Consider the following 12752-nt stretch of genomic DNA (forward strand, 5'->3'; position numbering starts at 1 on the left):
AATGCGGAATAGACTCAATTAATCAACATAGACAAAGGAAACAACTAATACAATCTCTATCAACTTAATAACTGAAAGAAAACTCAAAAGGAGTCTTGACAGTTTCCTTAGCAAACTCATGATCTCTCCATAGTCCTGGCATCACACACCGTTACAGCATCTCCTCGTCGTCTTCCTTCTTATACTTTAGCTTTCCTTTTCCTTTATCTGCAGTAGGAGGAAAGTAGTATCTATAAGCAAAATGCTTAGTGAGCGCTATCTAACTCACAAAATCACGATATGCATGTATATAAATAAAAACATGCTAAAACTGAATGCTAACATGTAAAGATACTCATGCTCATAAATAGCAAAGGAATCAACTAACTGAAAAGCTAACATGTATAGCTAAACATGCTCATCAACTAGCAAATCAATAACATGTAAGAAAACTAAACATGTAAAAGCTGCTAGCATAAAAGGAAGCTAAACTTACTGATCTTTAAAACAAAGTGAAACTTGTTTTACTTGTTCTAAGCTGATTCTTTTATTTCACTTTCTTAAAACTCATTCTTTAGTACTTTTATTCTTATGTAAAACTTATTTTTACTTGTTCATAAACTTATACTTTTAATACTTGAAAATAATAATCAACTTCTTTTGGGCCCGGCATTGTACCACTTTGCGCGCATTCTTAGTAAGGATCGAGGTAGCTAATCCCGAAACTACTAAGATACTTCTAGGCCTTGTGCCTAGGGGCATCTTGGAGCTCATCCCTTGGACCTTGTGTCCGGTACATGCCATTTAAAAGTAAAATACTTGTTATATCTTAATTACTTCTTCTTTAAATGTCTTGGCATTTTAATAAGCACCTTGTGTGCCAAAAATCCCTAAAGTCTTGACTTTGGGATCTACTTAAGGCCTTGGCCTTTTCTTTCTTTTCTTTATCTTTCTTATACTTTTCTTTATCTTTCTTATACTTTTCTTAAACCCAAAAATACTATTAGGGTATCTTTCATATGCATCTATGAATGAAACTAACTATGTAACACATAATCGTGCATAAAAGAAATCTGCACATACAATACTTATCAAAAATTTGCACTAATGCTTAACAGAAATCTGCATACTAGCTTAATAAAAATCTGTATAATAGCTTAACAGAAATCTGCATACTAGCTTAATAAAAATCTGCATACAAGCTTAATCAAATCTGCTCACTACACTAACTAACTTCTGCACTTATAAGCTTAATAAAATTCTGCTCTTATAAACTTAATAAATTCTGCACTATAGGCTTAGTTAAAATCTGTAAGTCTAATTAAGCTACTAGAGATCTAATTGGATCTTCCAATGTTAAACCATCAAAAGTGCAATGCTATATAATTCAAAATCTGTATGCTTATCTGAATGGTAGCAAGGAAGCATAGCTAAACCTCATGCTAGAATAAAGAAACTCAAATCTGTATACTTAAATGAAAGTAGCATAGCTAAACCTCAAATCTGTATACTTTACTTATAAAAATTCTGCACTTGTAATCTCAATAAAATCTGATAATGTTTTCAACCTATTCTGCACTTTTATCTGTAATGAAATCAAGCTTAATCCTGTACTAAAAATCTGTATACTATGTTCTGCCAGGATTTACAACTTTTACAAATATAAGCTATCCACTCTTTACTTATTCTCGTAGCATATTTCCTGTGCCCATTGAGGTAATAAGGGAAACCTAAATCTGTGCTACTAATGAATTCAAAGCCTTCACAAGCAAACATGTACACCTCAAGCCAAATCAATATCTTGCTATCCTTACATAAGAAAATAGAACCAATTCATAGCCAACCAAAACTAAACATGCTAAAGCTTAAAATCTATGTAAACTTGTTGAAAACTCATACTTTCACAAAGCAACGGGAATCAAAACTTGTTGCAACTATCTGTGGTGCCACGGCAAGGAAGCAAAAGAAGCCCAACGTGCCACACATGGCTAATCAAAGCTAAACAATCTGTTAACTTCCGAATCTAACAATTCCACGTGCTTGAACTGAACTATAGTTCATCCAAGGTAAGGATCAATCTAACAATTCTTCATTAGGTTTCATGGCAGCAACCTAATTATAAACTTCCTCCAAAACATGCTTCGAAATCAAATTTTAAACTTGCTGGAATTTAGAACCTTAAATCTTGCTACTGTTCTTCATGCTTAAACTGAACTAATCCTTCTCTTCTTTCTTTAGGGTTCACAGCAGCAAGCAAAAACCAAGAATCGTCACAGCAAAATTTGAAAAAAACAAGAAGAAAACGAAATCCGGAGCTATCCTACTGCAGGTGAGTAGCAACTCACCACTTGTTCTTGCACTTACGACCGAAGGAGAAGGCTTAATAGCTTCTAGGGTTTTTTTTTTTCCGGCGAGACTCAAAATCGCAGCACCTTCTTTGCGTCTACGTGCTCTCCACGTCGAGGAGATCACAAGGTTGTGAAGGACTCTCGGAGACCACCCGAGACCACCCTCAGCCGGCCGCCGGGGAAAGAAACTAGGGTTTCTTCGGTTTCGCCCGAGAAGAAGCGGCGCCGTCGCGAGCGTGAGGAGAAGAAACCGATGGGGAGAAAAATAAAACCTATTCCTCACTTAACTTTCCTTTTACCAAAGTTTATTTTCGGTTTCTAAAATACCGCTTAACTATTATTGATTTCGGTTTCCTTCAAGAAATCAATCACTTGATCACTTGGTTATCTCCTCCGCTTAAGTCTCGGGTCGAGCCGAAGGTCGCCGGGTCGAGCCTCGGCTCGGCCAAATTTCTGCAACCTTTTATTTTCTGTTATCAAATATGGCTTAAGAATATTTCGCACCATATTCATTCACAAAACACTTACGGAACAGTTGGCTAGCCGAATTCGCTTAAGGCTTGACTTAACCCGAGGTCCACGGTTCGAACCTCGGCTTCGACATTTTTTTGTCGAAACTTCTTCCGTTCAGTAAAAATACCAAACGACCTCCAAAAATTGCATAAAAATACTCTAAAAATTTCTAAAAATCTCTAGAATATTTCTATAGCATTTCTAAATAATTTTAAGGACTTTTAGAACTTCAAATAGGGAAAATTTGGGTCATTACACCAGGCGCCCGGAACAGCATATAAAAGAAGCCCTAGGCAGGAGCTTCAAAATCAACTTTTACTGAGAACTCTTCTACTGCTGATCTTGCTGCTCGACGTTCAAGTGCGACGTCAACTACGCTCCGACAAAAGTGCTCTTCCGGTTTTTATTTAATTTTTCTTTGTCGGTATTGCTTTATTACTAGCATTTCCTGTACTTATTCTGTAATCATATTTCGACTTGTTAGTGATTGCCCAACGAAAGTGGTCAAGGACCACGGGCCTTCGAGTAGGAGTCGTCACAGGCTCCGAACGAAGTAAAAATATCTGTGTCTATTTTATTTTTCCGCTGCGATTATACTCGTCTTTTTCGAATCGATATTCACCCCCCCTCTATCGAATCTAACGGTCCAACAGATACCTCAGTTAGCAAATAGTAGAGAAAAGAAAAACGGAGTCTTACCAAACGGAGCCCCGAGGTCCTGCTGAACAGGGCTAAGCCCAAATAAGTACAGAAAGCCTTCCAATAACAACACAGAGAGGTTAACAAGTACTCCTTGAAGTGCTTCGGAAGAGGGGACACAAGAGAGCTGATGATGATGTACAGGAAGGTCAGATGGAAGGTCAGGTCGCCATTGTGTAGGCCCGACCAGTGGCTCAGGAAGTCTGACAAAGAAAAAGCAGGATTTCCACCCCTTGTTTGAAGAAGGCAGATCTGGGAAGAACTTGTAGCCAGGCCTAGCCTGTACCATAAACACTCCGGGCTCTGACCGTTTAAAGGAATAAAAGTGGTGAAAGAAATGAACAGTCAAGGGAAGCTCATACATACGACAGAGAATAAGGGTGCCACAGATTGCTCGAAAGAAGTTAGGAGCAAATTGAGAGATACAAACGCCAAAATATTTGCTCAAAGAGGAGATGAATGGATGGATGGGAAAACGAATACCTCCTAAAATTTGGTCTTTAAAAATGGTCACAAAGCCTTCCGGAGGATTAGCGGGGTGCTCTTGCGGTGTAGGAACTCGGAGTTCATAGGCATCACTTAGGTTTAGGTCCGAGCAAATCACGGAAAGGGCATGGTCGTTTATATCAGAAATGAAGCAGGAATACCAAAGAGTGGTCTTACCATTAGCCATTATCAGGATCCAAGGGGTTGAGGATGAGATTAGTCGAAGAGGAGAAAAACGCTAAATGGAGGAGCTTAAAAGAGAAAGAGTGCGGACACCTGAGAAGTCGAAGCGGTAAGAAGCAAGTAGGCAATGCGTGCAAGGCAATAGTTGCGGACGGCCTTTAGGGTTTATAAAGGGAGTTCCCCTAGGAAATATCGAATGAGTATCTTTTTGGGGAAAGCGCTTAAGGCCGTCTGATCGTCAAAGAACATACCCCGCATCGGGAAGTGTGTACAAAAAAGAGTGGCGTATGCGACATCATTTTGCATAGGCAGTAAAGGCAGAGGACAGGTGTCAACCTCCGAGGAGCCACATTAATGATGGATGTGATAAGGAAATCATGATATGAAGTAGACATATGGAAACGCTTACCACAGACTTTTCTGGGGAGCCGTGAAAGAAAAGTAGCGGGAAATAAATTCAAACACTGCAAGGCCCAGGGTGGCAATATGACTATCTGTTCAACACTACTAATAATGTTTTTTGATGACAGATGAAGCTCTTCGAACGATTCCGGGCCGAGAGTTCGAATCCCCGGTCGGCAACTTTTCATCTGGATCAAAAAACTGAAACTCCAGGTCGGCTACGTGTGTCCTGGTAAGTGGATGGATCAGCTAGGTGGCAACGTGTAGCTGGACCAGGGAAGGAGCTGCTCGGTCGGCTGTCTCAGACTCTTGCCTCAGTGCAAGTTATAAGTGAGCTCTGCTCTCACACCCAACGACCGAGCTGCTCGGTCGGCTGTCCCAGACTCTTGCCTCAGTGCAAGTTATAAGTGAGCTCTGCTCTCACGCCCAACGACCGAGCTGCTCGGTCGGCTGTCCTAGACTCTTGCCTCAGTGCAAGTTATAAGTGAGCTCTGCTCTCACGCCCAACGACCGAGCTGCTCGGGTCCTGCACTCTTGCCTCGCAAGTTATAAGTGAGTTCTCGCTCACGCCCAACGACCAGCCGCTCGGTCGGTCCTGCACTCTTGCCTCAGTGCAAGTTATAAGTGAGCTCTGCTCTCACGCCCAACGACCGAGCTGCTCGGTCGGCTGTCCCAGACTCTTGCCTCAGTGCAAGTTATAAGTGAGCTCTGCTCTCACGCCCAACGACCGAGCTGCTCGGTCGGCTGTCCCAGACTCTTGCCTCAGTGCAAGTTATAAATGAGCTCTGCTCTCACGCCCAACGACCGAGCTGCTCGGTCGGCGGTCCCAGACTCTTACCTCAGTGCAAGTTAAAAGTGAACTCTGCTCTCACGCTCAACAAACTTAGCGGTTGGTTCAATCATTTTCTCGGTCAGTATCTTTATCCTTTACATATACAGCAAAGTACCACATGCCTTACAGGTACTACGGCTTATTACTGCTTTGGCTCGGGGTAAGAAGAAAGTGAGGTACGCGAAATGCTTTTGTTATATTTTCTAGTAAAACTAAAGGAGTGTGAATGCTTTATAGATATAGAGGCTAGTACAGATCGGAGAAAGGAACACAGTCATAAAGTAGAAAATTGGTTTCATTCCATAAAGAGGGATTCGTAGAGAGAAACATTTAAGAGCATTCTCAGTCGCTATCCGATTCAGATACTTGAGGCCCTTCCTCTAAGCAAGCTCTAGCTCGAGCCATCTCTACGAGCCAGCTCTACCTTGGCATGATCAAGAGCGATCTGTAGTTGATTAATGGTGTCGTTTTACAGTCGATTCTCTTCTTTTAAAGATGTCACTTCATCCTCATGCTTCACCTTCAAATAGAGGATATGATGGAGTTGAGCGTGAAAGTCCGCTTGCGTTTTCATCTTCAGAGCCATCTCTGCCCGAGTCCTGCATTTAGCCGCACGCCATAGCTCTTCAAGTTCCCTGCAAAGAGAGGTCTGTAGGGCCCGGCTCCGGGTAACATCACGCAAAGCTTTTTTGGTAAGAGCCAGCCTCCGACGCAAAGCCAACAATTCGGGGGATTCCATAAATACGTTAGTGGGGGTAAAAGAGAGTGTGTGTATAGGTAGGAGGAAATACCCCCAAATCTTTTATACAAGTAAGGAAGAGGAAAGGACTCTCTCGAAGTGGGAAAAGGAACTTAGGAACTGGTGTCATAATAAAGGCAGATCAACTCGGAAGTCGAAGGGTTAATGAGAGTGTGAGAGGTGCTCAGTTGTCTCACAATTACACGGGCATATATTGCGCTGACTAAAGCATCTTTAAAGGAGCATATCAGGCAGCCAGGTGATCTTCGCAGCAGACCGAATGGACAAAAAATAGACTGTCCAGAGGAATGAGTCTCTCCAATTAATAAACATCAGTGACACAAGCTGGAGTTACGTAAGAGACGGGATACAGACATTATTACATAAATGAACGTGTTGCAAAATAGAAAAGAAGGGATACAAGCATTATTACAGAAATGAACGTTCTGCAAAACAGAACGTATTATAGGAAAGGAGTCACTGAGACAGCTAGAACCTGGGCAGGAGTCACCGAGACAATCAAAGCCCAAGCAGGAGCCACAAGTGTTAGTTAAGGTCTGTGGACACTGCCCTGGGAAGGAACATCCTGAGGGTCAAGAGCCTCCGGGACGTTGTAAGCTCGGGCCAACTCTGCGTGAAGGGAGTCGATGACGGTTTGTTGCCGAGCGATGGTATCTTGTTTATCATCAAGGCACGCGCGGAGGAGGGATAGCTCGGCCTCATGCTCTCGTTGCAGACGTTCATGGAGGATAAGATGGCGTTGCAGGTCAGACTAGCATTTCTCTTTCCTCGCCTTTTCAGCATGAACACAAGATTTAGCAATGCGATATAGGGCGTCTGCATCCCGCCAGGAAGCAAGTGTACGGTTTAGCTCCGCCGTCAGGTTTTTCAGTTCGCACTCCTTCTCTGCAAGCTGTTGGGTGAGTTGAAGTATACGCATTTGGGGGGTTGGCTGATCAGCTTCATTGGAGGAAGGCGAATGCATCGTGACAAATAAAAATCGAGAGCATGCAAAGGGACGAAAAGCATGAAGAAAGCAAAGGAAAGGAAGGATACGAGAAGGGAGCGTATTGAGGTCTTTTTAAAGAGGAGATTGAGTAGTCAAGACTAAAGCAATTACTTAGGCACCGTATCCCAGGCAACCATTGAAGCAATTACGTAAGCACCGTACCATCAGCAACCACTAAAGCAATTACTCAGGCACCGTATCCCAGGCAACCACTGAAGCAATTACGTAAGCGCCGTACCATCAGCAACCACTAAAGCAATTACTTAGGCACCGTATCCTAGGCAACGACTGAAGCAATTATGTAAGCGTCGTGCCACCAGCAAACACTAAAACAATTACTCAGGCACCATATCTCATGCAACTACTGAAGCAATTACATAAGCGTCGTACCACAAGCCACCACTAAAGCAACTATACATACAGGATACCCCAGGTGATAGGACATAAAGGTTGGCGCAGTAGGAGGCGACAGGACATAAAGGCTGGTAAAGCGTGAAGGGCCGGGAGCAGAGAGCACGAAGACGTGCAGGGGTCTAGTCAGTCAGACTTGGGTCTTCCTTCGACTAGACTTGAGAGGGAGGTTTGTGATCCGGTATATGAATGTGGGGTCTGTGAGATGATTTGGCAAAGAGTCAAAGCTACGGAAGGGTCCAAGGTCATGCCAACCTGGCGGTCAAAAGTCTAGCCCTAGTGGCTAGTTAAAAGTCATGCCATCCTGGAGGTCAAAATTCTGGCCCTCGTGGCTAGTCAAAAGTCACGACAGCCTGGAGGTCGGAAGTTTAGCCTCTGGGACAACGCCAACGGGCACGACAGGGATCCGACCCAACGTGCAGGTCGGGAAGCCGACCCAGCGTACAGGTCGGGAAGCCGACCCAGCGTACAGGTCGGGAAGCCGACCCAGCGTACAGGTCGGGACATTCATGCTATGGATAACAGTCGGCATATGCAGGTCGGGAAGCCGACCCAGCGTACAGGTCGGGACATTCATGCCATGGATAACAGTCGGCATATGTAGGTCGGGAATCAACCCCAGCGTATAGGTCGGAACATTCATGCCATGGATAACAGTCGGCATGTGTAAGTCGGGAAGCCGACCCAACGTACAGGTCGGGACATTCATGCCATGGATAACAGTCGGCATATGTAGGTCGGGAATCAGTCCCAGCGTACAGGTCGGGACATTCAGGCCATGGATAACAGTTGGCATATGCAGGTCGGGAAGCCGACCCAGTGTACAGGTCGGGACATTCATGCCATGAATAACAGTCGGCATATGTAGGTCGGGAATCAGTCACAGCGTATAGGTCGGAACATTCATGCCTTGGATAAAAGCAAATAGAAGCGGGCTGGGAATTAAACCCAACGTGTAGGCCTTTAACAACACAGACAAAGGTGGGTCAGAGAGCCAGACACTACATGACAAATAGATCTGCAAAGAATCGTAACCACTTGTCAGAGACGAATAATCACATGTCAGGGAATATTCTCACGGGGGAGAGCTCATACTTGTCTTGGTTCCTCCGCCAGCCTATGAGAGAAAGACACGTATCGATCACTGGGAGACAAATCCTGCCACCCGACATTCCCTGACATTCACCAGGTTCCAGAAACCTCAGCTGTAGTATAAAAAGGAAAGCTTTGTCCCTTACGCAGGTACGCTCACTCGTCATTTTCTTACCAGTCTTTCACTTTTCTTTCCGTCCTTTCTCTGTGATTTTCTGGGGAAAAAGTACTTGACTTGAGCGTAGGAGGGCCTGGCCCGGAGACTTTTTCCCTGGTTTCTGGGTCTCTAACGACTGGTGGACTTGTTTGAGTGTGTGCAGAGCAATATTGTCACCATCCTGATCATTTCTCTTCGTATAATCGCCCGCGCGAACCGTGCCAAGGGGGATACCTCACTGACTCAGCATCTCAACGACTCTCCGTCAACTTTCAGCACAACAAGACTCGCTTTCATCCGACTCAACTTCCAGACGGGATCAATGATTCTTCAAACCAAACCGGATTCAGTTGTTCTCGAATGGGCTTAATTAGGAGAAAAAACAACCGGGTCGGAAAGTCTCTCTGACCGAGCCGAGAAGGCCGGTTCGGCCAGCTGGGCCTCTATCTCCCTTCCCTTCTTCTTCCATGAGATCGCACAACCCGCGGCATCTCCTCTTCGACCACGATCGGTCGATCGACAACTGAGAAGCCCTAGCTTAATCCCAATGGCCGCGAGCCTGTGGCGATCGGTGTTCGGATCCACAGCGTTGGCCGCCGCGGAGGAGGACGGCGGCGTCGCGTTCTGGTCCAACCCTGAGCGCGCCGGGTGGCTGACCAAGCAGGGCGAGTACATCAAGACGTGGCGCCGCCGCTGGTTCGTTCTGAAGCAGGGGAAGCTCTTCTGGTTCAAGGATTCCCAGGTCACCCGCGCCTCAATCCCCCGCGGCGTCATCCCCGTCGCTGCCTGCCTCACCGTCAAAGGCGCCGAGGACGTCATCAATCGAGCCTTCGCCTTCGAGCTCTCCACACGATCCGAGACCATGTACTTCATCGCCGATTCCGAGAAGGAAAAGGAGGAGTGGATCAATTCCATTGGCCGATCCATTGTCCAGCACTCCCGGTCGTTGGCCGATGCCGAGGTCGTCGACTACGACAGCGTCAGGCGTGCTGCCATAACTTCGTCCTCCACTGATGCGAAACCCTCCAGCACCGATCAAGAATAGCTGATCCATGATGTACAAATAGGTGCGCCTCTATAAATCTAGGGTTTGTATTTTGTCACTATGTTTTGAGTAAGCTCAATGATGCGATTTCTTCTTGTTGATTGGAGATATCTGGGCAATCTCCATGTTTAGTTGGATGCTACGTCGATAATGGTGTCTTACCTTTCATCTGCTTAACAACTTAATCGGCTTGTAAAATTATCCTTTCAATAATTTCAGACATCATGTTCCTCTTGCATTTTGCTCGCTGTTCTTTGTCAGATCTGAAATTTCTGTCTCATAAGCACCGTAGTTGATTATTCCAAAAAGTTACTCGTCATCAAAAGATTATTTTTCATTGAAGAATGGTATGCAGACAATTGATATTGGTATAGCCTTGGCCCCTGTTTTAAAAAAAATTTGTAAAAAGTAGGCTTTGTATAATTTAATTGTAACAAACTGATTGTTTCCTAAAATCACATAGTTGGTTGCTTTGGAGTGTTTTTGTGCTTTTCGCTTTACTAGACATAAAGGGTGACAGATATGTCATTTTTCTCATGCTTGCGGATGATATTTGTGTTATCATATTTTATTAGTCTCGGTATAAATTTTAAGCTGTTCTATGTTGAGTGTCTTGTTCTTGAACCATATATTGACGATTGTTTAGAAAGAATCATGTCAACTAATCAAATTCTGTTCCTTTATCAGAGTTTTCAGTGCTTCTTTGAATTTGTTCTCATGACCACATTACTAGCCTGTCTGCAAATGTCTAAATGCTACAAAAATTAGGTTGTCCGAATCATGTTGATTTATTTTCTTTCATTTGATTAACTATTAGAACTATATCTAATTGCCTATGGCTATGATATTAACATTTATTTTTACTTAATTATAATAACTCCACACATTCATTTTTGTATTTTTCTGCTATAGTAATTCTTTTATACATTGTTATATCTCGTACTGTAATTTTTAAAAAAATTTAAGGGTGTGTTTGGCTTACCTCATTTTCATTTTCATTTTTTGAAAAACACATATTTTTCATTTTTTAGAAAATAAATTTTTCGCGTTTTTCGTTTTCTTAGAACAAAATAGGGTGAAAAAAGCTTCTTCAGTTCTTGCTGCCTTATTCTCTACTGCAAACGTGGCTTTACATCACATCAACTGTTGAAAGTGAAACTGTTCGATTTACCTTCACCTAAGCTACTTCATTTCTTGCCTTCTTGCTTGCTCGATACTGTAAGTTCTTGCCTTCTTACTCTCGGCTGTAAACGTTGCATTACATCATATCAAGTGTTGAAAGTGAAACTGTGCCATTTGCCTCAGTGCCTCTCCTAATTGTTGTTTATTTATTTTCTGAAAAAAAAGGGTTAACTAAGGTAGGAGAGTCTCCTACCCAAAAAAGTTTCTGGATATGTAGTAAAAGGGAAAAAGAATACTTACAGGTCTGTAATGAAATGAATTACCTGCCCTCTCTCCTCTCTAATAACTATCAGCTACTGAAGATACTAATAGAACTGTGGAAATGAATACAACTTTCCACAGTTAATAAAATTGAGCTGCTAACAGAAGTAAGATCCAGCTGATAGACCTTCCAAAACAGTTTATTTTCCCAGTGGGTCTTGACGTTTAGACACTCATCATGTTGATCGCTCCTCACATTATGGCACATTTTTGCACAAGGTTACCAGCTGAGATTCTTCTTCTTCTTCCTGTTAGTTGGTGAGTTCATAGAGAACAGGCCTCAACTGCAGCAAAAATGTGAAGTTGTTACTTTAATCCTTTTAGACGGCCCCACGTACTCTAAGAGGGGTAAATCATAAGGGCATGTATGGCCGTTCAACTTTTATGTTTATAATTTGTCTGTGACAGTGCTGCTCGAGTGATGGCATGTCGGAGAGTAAATGTCAGATTGCTGGAGCATCTACTTGTGTTTCCTAATGCTTATTATTTGGAGGACTAGGGGTATTGAAAATTCAGTATATCGCATGTATTCGTGCACCGAGTCATACCGATATTATCGGTATATTAAAATTTTTAATAAAATATTATATCATACTGAATTTTTCAATATCAATATTATTAATGTAATATTCCTTAGTCAATATTAATTCAGATTGACTAAGTTTGAGTTGGCTCAAGCTGGAGTCCTGAAGTTAGGGTTTTGATATTTAACAATATATGAAAATTACAAAAGTAATCGTCCGATTGGGGAGATTGTAATGTAATTCTCCTCTGGTTAAGGTTTGACCAGTTCGATGTGAAGTTAGGCAGATGGAAAATCTTGGTGAGTGAAGCTAGACACAGAGAAATCCAGATGAGTCAAGGGTGACTGGACATCTAGTGGAAGGAAGTCCAAGTGACTCATGGAAGACCGAACACTTGGCACGAGATGGTAAGTCCTGTTAGGATCGATTTGTAGTTAGAGGGGGGTAAATAGCTCATCACGCTTCGTTTCCTTGCTTCAGTGTTGTTGATATGTAGTGGAAAGAACTCAAAACAAGACTCACAATGCTAACTCGTAGATTTACTTGGTATCCACCTCAAGAACAGTCGATCCACACACGACACACTCTCCACTAATAAAAATACTCCTTCTCAGTAACTACCAAAGGCTGAGAAGCCTTGTGCAATTTCTCAATACAACAAGAAGAAGCAAAGAACGAAATATAAAGAAAATCTTACAAGATTTTACACAAATGAAACTCTAGCTAGCTTCTTCTTCTTGTGTGGAACGTCTCTTGACCTTGGAAGTGCAACAACACTTTACTCCAAGAAGCTTCAAGAACTAGCGAGAAATTGTGAGATAAGATCGCAAGAAGTGGAGAGTCGAGAGCTTGGAGAGATGATGAATCGCTGCGAGGAAAATGGTTTTAAA

The 12752-nt window shown here is 43.0% G+C and overlaps 1 protein-coding gene across 1 annotated transcript; it reads left to right on the forward strand.

Annotated features, from left to right (window-relative positions):
• The first annotated feature begins 9266 nt into the window (after positions 1-9266).
• Positions 9267-10133, forward strand: LOC122003620 (pleckstrin homology domain-containing protein 1-like). Its single transcript, XM_042558701.1, has one exon. It carries the CDS (start codon positions 9398-9400, stop codon positions 9893-9895), a length of 498 nt encoding a protein of 165 aa, XP_042414635.1. The 5' UTR covers positions 9267-9397; the 3' UTR covers positions 9896-10133.
• The last annotated feature ends 2619 nt before the right edge of the window (positions 10134-12752 follow it).

The sequence above is a fragment of the Zingiber officinale genome, chromosome 7B, assembly GCF_018446385.1.
Source record: "Zingiber officinale cultivar Zhangliang chromosome 7B, Zo_v1.1, whole genome shotgun sequence".
Lineage (NCBI taxonomy): Eukaryota > Viridiplantae > Streptophyta > Magnoliopsida > Zingiberales > Zingiberaceae > Zingiber > Zingiber officinale.